This window comes from Leptosomus discolor, chromosome 6, assembly GCF_034619465.1.
Source record: "Leptosomus discolor isolate bLepDis1 chromosome 6, bLepDis1.hap2, whole genome shotgun sequence".
Classification (NCBI taxonomy): Eukaryota; Metazoa; Chordata; class Aves; order Leptosomiformes; family Leptosomidae; genus Leptosomus; species Leptosomus discolor.
Window position 1 is genome coordinate 45,969,875 of NC_141396.1, and position 12,239 is coordinate 45,982,113.

Consider the following 12,239-nt stretch of genomic DNA (forward strand, 5'->3'; position numbering starts at 1 on the left):
CTCCTTTCCTAGACTTCTTTCTAGAATATCAGTTATGTATCAGAAACATTTTATTTCCTTTTCATACTGCAAAGCTTGTTTAGCAATGCCATGTACAGAGAGGTAAAGTAAAATGTCCTTTCCTTCCTTTCAGCTGCTGTATGTGACTTTGAAAGAGACAGCTGTGGTTGGATTGAAACTGCAAATGCAGATGGATTTGACTGGGTAAGAAGCTCCAGTAGTGCTCTTCCACCTCCTTTTCAGAAGCAAGCTCCTTTGCAGGATCACACCTTCAACAAATCTGAAGGTAAGACAAGCCAGGCCTAGAAACAGAGAAGTGGACTAGATATACCTGCTCTTTAATCAGATTTTAAATGGAGGCCATTCAAAATCTTTAGAAACCCTTTCTTTCTTCACCCTGAAAAGTTGTTTTCTGTTTTATTTTAATAGGTCATTTTATGTTCATTCTGAAAAACAGCAGCAGCATTTCACAAGTAGCTCAGCTACGAAGCCCAAAGTTCAGGCAAACTGGATCAAATTGCACATTGTCCTTTTGGTATGAAATAATTTAGATATAAAATTCATGAATATGCTCACGTCTCTTCTCTTGGACTGAAATAGAGGTTATAGTTTGCAATAGACACACCTTCCTCTGCAGTATTTATTTCTTTTTTATTCTTTAATCATACAGTCTTCATTGTGAACAATATGCAGAAATAAGCTGAAGCACTTGGAGAACAGAACTGAAACATGGGATGACTTTGTTGTCAGGCTTTGAGCAAAATTATATTAGAGGATTGTGTCTGCATATATATATAGACAAATACCACAGTCATTTTGCTAGTACTTCTATTTTGGTTAAGCAAACTTGAAAATGTTGTGGAATTTTATTCAAGAACAGGAAACCATCCAAAAATCTGGTAGCTCCTTGAGTCACCTACAATACCCAAAATTAGATTGGAGCTTTCTCTTTAAGATGATACAGATTTGGAGCTTTGCTTCCAATCCTTTCTTTATATACACGGAATGCCCCTTTCAGTGGTTGTCTTGGCTCAGTCTTTCTGCAGCCTTGTCAAAGAGGGACCAAAAAAGTAAACTGTGATAATTTGTTCACTAAGGTCAAAAGTGGTGCTACTGTTTAAATAAATATTTGTCCTGACTTTGATATTAAGTGCAGTTTTTCTCAATAATGTCAAATACATTTGCCACAGGAAGAGGAAATGTGTTTTTATCAAAGACTCAAGGCTTGAAGTTAGAGTACAGGTCTGGAAATTACAAGTTGTCGGTCCTGTTCCTGGTTCTGTTCCCAGCTTTGTTTTACGATTGGTTGCTTAAGTATTTATGATTTTAAAATGCTTTGAGATCCTTCAAAAATGCTATAAAATGCAACATGTTAACAATAACTAGCATGGAAGGGATACTTTTGCATTCAGTAAGTGTTCTGTTCTTCTCTCTTGAAGATTATGTATTGAATTAGATTTATAAAAAACATATTATGTATCTGAGTGAGCGGTGTTCATTGCTTAGTATAAAAGCAAATGTGTCTCTTCAGCTATGGGTTTTAATTTAATGAAGTGTGCTGCTTCTCTCATAATCTTCAGTTCTTGAAATGAGCCCTAAACTGATAGAGCAGCCTACCCTACTGTCATACAGAAAGTGGATTGAATTACATGTAAACTGGAAATAGGCACTGTGGACTTTCTGTATTTCACAGAGCTGTGGTAGAAAAGATACCGGCCATTGTTCATGATGTGATCCATAGTTGTCCTTTGCACCCTTAACTTTTTTCTTTTTATCATTTTAGGTATTACAATTATGGACAGTCAGCTGGTGCAGCAGAGATGCAATTGTTTGTGGATGGGCTGAAACAGCCTACTGTCCTTTGGAGGATATATTACAACGAGGGAAATCAATGGTTGAAGGCAGTCGTTCAGCTTGGACGCCTTCCACATCCTTTCCAATTATCACTTGTTAAAATCAGTCTGGGTTTTTATGATGGCATCTCAGCAATTGATGATATTACATTTGAAAACTGTGCTCTTCCACCTCCAGCTATAAGTTGTGAAGGTCCTAATCATTTCTGGTGCAAAGACACAAAAGCATGTATTGACAGTTTATTGGTTTGTGATCTTGTGAATAACTGTGGGGATGGATCAGATGAAGACAACTGTAGTAAGTACTTCCCATTATTGATTATATCAAACCAAAATTTACTTGCCAATTTCATCGCTGGGGTAAAAAAGCACAGTACTGTTACAGCCTGTCAGCGTCCCAGCCAGTGATGATTCAACTGAATATGGTTGCTGGTCAAACAGACTCTGAAAATTTTTAACTTAAATGTATATAATGAGTTACAACTGAGGGTAAATGGAATTCAACTTCCTTTATCCAAACGAGTCCTATTTCTTCAGATTTTGTAAAACATATGGTGTGTTACAAGTTTATTTTAAAAGAGAGGGTTCACAGTGTGCCGGTTGATTTGAGTTTACGTGCTGCCTTTCATTGTACTGATGGAAGTACTGTGGAAGATGTGTATTGACTGAGAGGAGTGTATGTCCTATCTCTTTTTGTGACCTATAGTCTTCCTACCTAGAAAATGTTAAAATACCTGTACTAGAAGATAGTAGTCATGCTGGGCATAACTGTCCCTTTCAAAGAAAGAACTTGTAAGTACTGAGGAAATCTGTGGGCCGTTCATATTTTTGACATTCACCTTGCAGGGCTGAAAGGTGCTGTTGATGATTCTCTCCCTGAAGCATGCATTCATCAATTTTTAAGAACCCAAGAACATTAATATAAAATAAAATTAACTAGCAGATGCTTTATCATATCCTGAGTTAACTAAATTATGCAAATCACAATGAGTTTGAGAAACAGGGGACAACTTACATGCTTGAGAGGATACCAGCCTGCACTGATATTTGCTGAATATCAACTTAAAACTGATCTGAATTTAAAAGAAAGTGAAGGCTTTCCAGTCCATCTCAGTTTTCCCACTTGTAAAATGTCTATCTTCTTTATAACCCATTCAAGGTTTATAGTAAGAAAGTACTATGTAACCTATAGTTTTAAACATCATAAGTAAAACCAGCTTAATTAAAAAAAAAAAAAAAGAATAGGGTATTATATCAGTTACTGTTTATGAAGGGCAGATGCAAAGATGAAATGCAAGTTCTCCACCTCTGATACACATTTTATTTTTTTACATTAGCAGTAATTGGTCTAATCAATATATTTTGCCTTGGTGTCAAATAATAAAGTGCAGTTGTGTTATAAATGACTCTCTTGAATTTAGCTTTGATAAAGCTATCATGCTACTGTTACTGAGGATAATAAAGATCTAAAACACAATCCGTTTTTAGGACTACTTCTGCCATACAAAACCATGTTAGATCACTTATTATACACACCTACAAGATTGTATCCTGTGGTTTGTTTCATCCAATTAACCTCAGTTTTAACTTGTTTACTCAGTTAAAGTTCAGTTAAAGAACTTTGCATGTTTTAATTATGAAAATACATTAATTTTATAATATGAATAATAAAACGTTAGTCACAGTTCTGTTTATTCAATAAATTAATTTGTACATGTTTGCCATATATATATATATAAAGAGGAGGTAATTAAGTAAAGATTTCTTTTTCTTTTTTTTTTCCTTTTTTTCCAGGCAACTGCGTATTTATTCTTTAGAGGGGAATTTTTGCAAGGAGAAGATATGCATTTTTCTCTATATCAGAAATTTTTGTGAGGAGAAGAAGATATAAAAGCATGATCACCTTTTGATACTGCTTTCACCTGACAGTCTGTTCTGTTTAAATTTCAGATCCTGACCTACAGTGTAACTTTGAAAATGGGCTGTGCAATTGGGAGCAGGATGTTGAGGATGATTTTGACTGGATCAGAATACGGGGTCCAACCCCCACAGTTAACACAGGCCCGGTAAAGGATCACACAACAGGCACATCCAGGGGACACTACCTCTACATGGAATCCTCGGAGCCACGCCAATTCCAAGATAAAGCAATTTTGCTTAGTCCTCTCTTCAGCCCATCTGGCAACGGAACCTGCATTTTCCGCTTTCATTATCATATGTTTGGAAGGCAAGTTTACAAGCTGTCAATCTTCCAGAGAACTGTGAGTAACACCAAGGGATGGCTGTTGTGGTACAAGTTTGGAAATCAAGGAAACAGATGGATCAGACAGACACTCTACATCAACAGCTCTAAGCTGTTTCAGGTATGATCCTTCTAGGTTGTGAAGTGCTTTTTTGCTGCATTGTAAAACACTGCAACTATATGAATGACTGTGCAATCCCAAAGCTATTCATAACTGATCAACTTTGCTTTGAAATACATTTGTAGGGATTTTTTTGATGAACTGTGTCTGAAATATTTTTTTTTTGGTTAAATTTATTTCCCCCCCCCAAAACATTTGATTTTAATGTTTTGAACAGGAACATGTGGTATTTAAAGTAGATGCTATTTTTTTTCTGAGCATTTGGTGAAACAAAATTATCTGAATTTGCTACAGAACACTTGGCAAAAATTTTGATTCATTCATGAAAAAAGACTGTTAAAAAGAATATCCTCTTCGCTGTCTCACTTTTCCAAAGTTACATATTAATCTTTAATTACATAATGCCAGAAACAATATCAATTCAAAATATCTGGGTGCAAGGCTAGGTCAACAATCAAATATCATTTGGAGAAGGATTTGATTATAGAAAGTTACAGCTACAAATCTTGATTTTTTTCTCTCACATTTTTAAAATTGTGTGTATCAGTTACCCTTCACCACGTGTGATTTGTTTGTTCTGGTCGGGTTAATGAACCTGCAGTCTTATTAGAGGAGGCATTAGTTCACTTGACTGCCAACTGGTCATAAAGTTAACTTTAAAAAGCCTCAAAATATGTTATAAAAAGAAATATCTTCCTTTCAAATCTGATACAATGCAATATTTTCTTTAGGTTGTCCTGCATTTATTTCCCAAAAGCTTATTTTTAGGTGGAGAGGAGTTCTGTTCTCTTTGGAGGAAAGAGCCTTAATGTTACTGTGGTTGCACAGAGGCACCTGGAGGGCGAGCACTCCTTTTTTCTCAAGACCCTTTGCAGAAATATAAAGGAATATCAACATGTTAACATATCTTTTTTTTTTTTTTTTTTTTTAAAAAAAAAAAGTAAGAAAACATACCCTGTGTCTGATAGTTTGACTAAAGAACTATAAACCCACGTGTCCTATATTTGACCTCCTGAGGGTTAGGAAGGTTTGTTCAGTAACTGAAAATATTTTTAATGCATTAGTGTTGTATGATTTTCTATTGTACTTGCCCAGCTCTGTGCAGGGAGTGCAAAGACCTTATATTCCTTTGATGTAGTTTTATTTTTCATATTATTTTTTGAGGGGCATGAGGTGCAAAGTATAATTTGACTGTTCTGAAGAAAGAGATCAAGCTCTGATGTGCATTATTGTGTATTGCGTTTCTTAGGATGGTGTTTGCTGTGTCACAACCTACAATCCTTCAAAACTCTGAAATTTTAAAAAGAACAACTTATTGTTCTGCTGTTCATCAGATGCCAAGTGCAACTTGGCACTGAGTAGTGCCTGGCAACGGGCTGCTCCAGCACTGGCTGCCTCGGAGCCACGGTCTGCTTTGGGCCCAGTCCCCTCTCTGGCCTGGGGTCCTCCACAGGCTGCAGGGTAATCTCTGGGGCACCGCTGATCTCCATGGGCTTCAGGGGACTCTTTGCACTGGCAGACCTCCTCCTCTTCTTCCTCACTGACCTGGGTGTCCGCATGATTGTCTCTCTCCCACCCCCCTTCTCTCTCCAGCTCACCAACACATACAGACAAAATGAAAGCCCCAATCAACAGGTTCTTTCACTCTTAAATAGTTATTAGCAGAGGTGCTAATTGGCTTGGCCTTGACCAGAGGTGGGTCCGAAATTGGAGCTGGGGGAGCTTCTTGAAACCTCTTACAGGAGCCACCTCTGTAGCCCCCTCCCCTGCTACCAAAACCCCATCAGACACTAAACAACCACACAGGGGAAGCCCACTTTGGGAGCATGTAAACAATTGTGCCTATATACTAACTGTTAGGAAAAGAAGTTCTCAGCCAAAGATTTAAAGCAGCAAAGACAGATACTTGAGAACTTCTGGAAAGCCTGATCCTCTTTTGAAAATTTGGAACTCTATAGATACAAAACTGCAGGGCCTTCAATTGAATGCTCTGGCAGAAACCCTAAGGGAATAGCATATGAAGACTTCCTTTGCTCATACCAGCTCCTACTAAACCTTAGAATCTTAAATGTTTTGGGAAACGTTTGTTCTAGCTGCCATCAAACCATGGCTGAAATTTCTTGCCGTTCCATCAGATGTTTTGTACCAGTGTTAAGTGTTACATCAGCAAGCAGAAGAGGAGTAGCTGGATAAGTGAAAAGAGAAATTTAGAGATAACTTCTTTAAATGAAAAGAATGCGGTTTTCTAAGCTGAAATTAAGCAAGTCTCTCAAATAGTAATACTGACAAGTAACAAAACTGGCCCAAAACACACGTGCTTATAAAACACAATTTTGCAGCTTCAGTGATCTAGAGTTTCTCTTTGAATTCAGAACTAGTATGACACAGAAATCTGCAAAGGATTTCATAATCTCTAAGAAATTATACTAATTTAAAAAAAATAGTTAGAAATATATTCATTTTCAAGATATACCTTTTTATATGATACACTTGTTTCGACATGATAAAGAATAGATTGTTGAAAGTACTTGTCTCTTTACTTGATCTACATTTATTTTAATCTGCCTGAGAGGTTTACTTACATGTCTTTTTCTTAAAAGGACATTTGAAAGGGTAGCAAAACAAGAGTCTGTCCATGGTAGCCTACTTATATTGATGATGAATAGTTTTTGCTTTCATCTTTCTTGAATAAACATAATACCTGAAACAGTTTCTGCTCAGAAGAAAGTGCAAAGATTCTCTTTTAACATCTTAGATAAATGTAGCTGACTTAGCTTGCTCTATTCATTCAAATTTCTGTGGATACAGTAAAAGGAAATAGTGATATTATGTGAACAATGGCAAAATTCTGTATCTCAGTCTTTTTGGGTGGTGCAGCCTCCTTTTACTTGTGATATAAATCACGTATCGACTGCATCCGTCAAAAGATATCTAGGGCAACCTCACTGTATTGCAAAGCATATTATATTAAAAAAAAAAAAAATTGCCCTTACCCCAACTCAATTAACTTTTTGCTCATCTGCAATACGTATATTTATCTCTGTAAACAAAAACAGTTATAGGTCTTTGATACTCCAAAGCATAAGTAATACATAAAGGAGTCTAATATACTGTTATGATTTTATAATGATCAATCTAGGGTTTTATGTTGGCTGTTATGAAACTTAAAAATGCAAATATGCTGTTAAGTAGATGATTACTGATGATATATTGAGTATAATTATGAAAAATGTTAGTATTTTGAGTATCATCTATAAAACATTAAATTTCCCTTAAAATTTTGTAATTTTTCCTTCAAAACCTTCTCCCTTTATTGTGAAAAACAAGGAACAAATCAGGAGAAAATAAATAATCAGAATTCATTGAAAAATAATAGCTTATGGAAGTTGATATCCAAACTAAAAATGCAATTAGGTAGATATAAAATGCATTTGGTGTTTTCCTGTTTTACAAGTGGTTAAGAAAAGTAAACGACCAAATCCACTGTAATAATTCTACTCTTATTATCAATTAGGTATTAGCTTAGAAAGTAATGGAATATTGATTGAAAATGAGAATGATACCTTTGCTATGAATATAGAATAGCACTATATTCTACAAACACAAATACAAGCCAACTTTCTTTCTCCAGCTACTGTTTTTAGTACCTAGTGTGCTATTTTTATGTTCTCAGTGTAGTATCTAAACTCTGTATTTTAAGGCTCTGATTCTGAAACAATAATGTGTAAATTAGATTTCTCGAGCTCCTATGCAGCATTTAAAACAAGATATAATGGTTTAGAATGTGACCAAACATAGGAATACAGATGGCTGAAGCACAGTAGATCCCTTTCCCTTTTTTGTACGTTGCTATTTGTACCTTTGACACTCCAGCACGCTGTTTTCTGGTATAGTGGTTGCACCATTCATTGCTCATGATTTAAAACAAGACAATTTTGTATCTTCAAAGTTTTGTCAGTTTGGGGAAAAAATACTCTGTCCTGAAATGGACCTCTGTTTTGTTAAAGCAAAATGTGACTTGTGTCTTTGCATTCTTCTGGTGTTCTGAATACCCCCATCTCTTATTCAGGCTGAGCTATCAAAGCGTAAGTTCTGACCAGTCCTATTTCGGATATTCTCTCATAAAGGACTTTGATGCTGGTATTTTGCTGTGAGTTGTAAATGTATCAAAAAGAATTAACTTAGTTGTCTTGTAAAACACTTTTGTCTCATTTGGTGTTACATGGTATGATGTGAGGTGTCTCTTGCAGCATTTGCAAGGTAGAAATGTTCAATACGACTGTAGTTACAGCTGGCTGGTTGTTCGAGTTATTTTGTTGTTATAAATCTTAGAACCCCTAGGGATTCCCACATGCCATCTCCCTTTTAAGTTCCTCAGCTCATAGGATCTGATGTTGTAGCCATGTGGTGCTGTATAGGAAGGCATTCCTTTTTATGATTGCTGAGCACCATTTCTACATCAGATAGCAGGAAATATCTCTGAGAACCGCTAGCATCCCCTTACCCTTTTAGAAGTGAAGTAATGAAAGCCAGCTTTCAGAAAGGTTTTGTTTTACTTGCTACAACAGCATATTCACCAAGTGAAGCATTACAAGTGTCATCAGTCCCAACTTAGACAGACACTTTGGAAGATTTACCCCCAACAGCTGTTAGTTTTATGTTGAAGAGGAGTCCTTGGGTCACTTCCAAAGCAATCCTTAATAAATTTAATATATTTCACAATACTTTGGATGAAAGAGAAGATTACTCCTGAAACTATTTTTTAGGTCACAGCCCTAATAAGGTGTAATTTGTGACCTGTGACAAAATCATCAATTAAAGTTGTACGGCCATTCAAATGGGAAGGATGAAGTGTTAGTCATAGTTAGTTCCAACACATAAATCCTCAAGTATACTTCTTGGATGGTGCTAAATCAATATCATATTTATTTTTTGTCATCGGAATGTCTCTAAATACAGATAAGGATCTAAAGGAAGTTTTCTTAATTTCTGAGACATTAGATTAAGGTCATTGTTTTGTCTTTTAATATACCCATTTAAATCTTCATTTTTCACCTTTTCATTTCTATTATGGAGATATAGTACATATTCTACATTTTCTTACAAAGATTTTCAAATTCAAAGGCAAATTAGCTCACTCAAACACATTTTATTTTCAGTTACTCTTACCTTTTAGCTGTAGAATTAGTTGTGGTTGCACCTAGTTAGAGTTGAGGTTTTAACTTTGATTACAGAGTTCTGTTAGGTTTTTCATAAATACATCTGGCTACTTCTTATATTATGGTTTTGGCATGCCCTTGACGTAAGGTCGTTTTGGTGTTAAATACATGAGCAATAAACACATTATTTGCACCTAGGCTCTCATGGTTCATCTAAAAAGAGACAGAAAGGGCTAAAAAATGTATTTAAGGTACTATCAGGTAGCTGGTCACAATTGTCATAGAATCATAGAATGGTTGGTGTTTGTAGGGACCTTAATGATTGTCCCATGGGCAGGGACACCTTCCACTAGACCAGGTTGCTCCAAGCCCCATCCAACCTGGCCTTGAACACTGCCAGAGAGGGGGCAGCCACAGCTTCTCTGGGCAACCTGTGCCAGTGCCTCACCGCACTCACAGGGAAGAACTTCTTCCTTACATTTAATCTAACTCTACCCTCTTTCAATTTAAAGCCATTACCTCTTACCTTATCACCACACGCCTGTCACATAGGCAGTGTCTACTTTCTTACCTTGTACTCTGTCCCTTTTCATTCCCCAGTGAGATGAGATAGTGATTCTTCTTTGGGGATTCTGATGATCTGCTCTGTACTAAGTGAAACAGGATCACAAAGCTCCTTCTTCAGTTATTTCTGCAATTCTAGTTGTTTCTTGCAATTGCTTTTCTGAGACGAGAGAAGATTGATCAACATGCCCCCACCTCCACCCATTTCTGTAATGAAAAACTCAGGGTTCTAGTGGAAAATGGACTTTTGGGCATAATTCTACTTTACAAACTATTTTTAAAATGTTTTTAAGTTCAGTTTCAAACAAAAATCCTGTGCTGTGGCAAATTGTGAGGTTTCAGAATGTAATGGTTTTATTTCATTAGTCTCTAGTGGTGAGAATTGTATTTCATACATGAATAATATAGCAGGACTTGCTATAGTAGAGTAAATACCCTTTGTATCAATTTAAGAAAAGAGAATGACTTGCTAGGCTTCTTCATCAGCTATAATATCCTTGAAGTCAGAAAATTTCTAATTTCGTTTCCTATATAACAAGGGTCAGATCTATCAAAATTACAGGTTCTAGATCTCATATCACATTTCGCAATGCATCCGAGAGAAATTTTCATTGGGGTTTGTGATGTCAATACTTTTGTAGATCAACTTAAGTGTGAGAGTTTTTCAGTCTTCTTTAATCATTACCTGGTAAGTGTCAGGTTGAAATGCTGGACTTACACTGGTGTACTCCAGAAAATGGAGCTGATCAAATTTAGTCATATTCTACTTCTTGCATGCAGCTTTGCTGGAAGAGTGTGCATACCTTTTCATTATCCCAAAGAGACGTACTACTTCCAAGTGTGGAAAGCAGTGTGAGGAAACCATGTTTCAGCCTGCTACAGTTGTGTATCAGCACATGCAGCTTCGACTTATCCTCACTGCTCACAGCGTTGTTATAAGGAAACTGGTTCTGAACACTATGTGCTCTTTGTTCTATGTATCATAAGAAAAAAAAAAAAATCAAAGTGACTGTGTATTTGCCCCTACATTAGGATCATTAAGCTGAAAAAAAAAAATTAAATAGAAATGCTTGACCCTTTCTAGAACACTTGAATAAAGAGTGTTCATCTTGAAGAGAGAGATGGTTGAGATATAACAGAGAAACATAAAATCAACAGTGTCATAGAGAAGCTACATGGAGAATGATCGTTAATGATTTCTCTGAATATAGAGAATAAGAAGTACTCTGTGAAATTATTAGGCAACGCAATCTGAACAAAAGGAAATACTATTTTAGGATGATCTGTTGTACGACTCATTGCCGAGGGATGTTTTGGGTACAAGGAAGTATGAAAGGGATCAATAAGTAACTTGGTAAATTATTGAAAGAAAAGTGTGTTAAGGGCTACTAGCACATCAATGAGGCTATAACCTCACACCTGTGATATACTGCCAAGAGTTCTGGAGCTACAGCTCATGTCTGTTTTGTTCTCATTGTGGATGTGGCGGCAGTCCACTGGGAGACCCATGCTGCAGTTACTGGGGCAGCTGGCCTAACCTCTGGTACCTCTGTCTTCGTGTTGTGAGGCTTTGTGCTGCAGATAGCTTTTGGTGCATTGAGAGGCTCACCCTTTTTGATATTCTAACTATGAGTTCAGATGTTCTGCAGTTGCTTTCACCCTTATTGAACCAGGTTTATTTCTGTCAAGTGTTGTTAGCTTTTTGCCTTGGTTTGATTGCCTGCTTACTTCCTTGTTCAGGGCCTTTTTCAGTGTGTGCTGGCATACCAGTAGGAGTTTGTTAATGTTTAGTTGATCTTATACATATCTTTCATTAAAAGCTGGCATTGCAGCAGCTCTGAATTTATCAAGGACTTCTCTAAGATGTTTGTTACACCTCCAATACCCACTTGTGATCATTTTTCTCCTATTGTTTTTGATCCATTCCCTGGTAGTAATTTTCACACAAAGATTTAGTCATCATGGATTTTCACTCTAGCAACAGCTTCAATTACAGCTTTCAATTTGTCATTCCTCAATTTCCTTCTCCTACTCTTCTCCTTTGCACTTTCCCTGATAATCTGCTGAGATGTCACAGTTTGAGGCTGGGCTGGCCACTAACAAATGACAGATGCTCTCTACTAACCCCTCTCCCCTCCCAAAAGGGAAAAGGAGAGAGAACAAGGGACAGAGACTTTACAGTTTGGAAAAGAAAACAAAAACAGCTTTAATGAACCAATAACAATAAAAGAAAACATAATAATAAGAATAAAGAAATAATTAAATATATACAATATGTACAAATATATACAAAACCAATA

General features: G+C 36.4%; 1 protein-coding gene across 1 annotated transcript in view; it reads left to right on the forward strand.

The window, feature by feature from the left end:
- MALRD1 (MAM and LDL receptor class A domain containing 1) overlaps positions 1 to 12,239 on the forward strand; it is a 268,374-nt gene that overhangs the window by 56,605 nt on the left and 199,530 nt on the right. The window contains exons 15-18 of the mRNA XM_086467325.1: positions 134 to 286; positions 430 to 535; positions 1,784 to 2,151; positions 3,804 to 4,216. Of these exons, the coding sequence (XP_086323451.1) occupies positions 134 to 286; positions 430 to 535; positions 1,784 to 2,151; positions 3,804 to 4,216 (1,040 nt within the window). The remainder of the gene's footprint in view (positions 1 to 133; positions 287 to 429; positions 536 to 1,783; positions 2,152 to 3,803; positions 4,217 to 12,239) is intronic.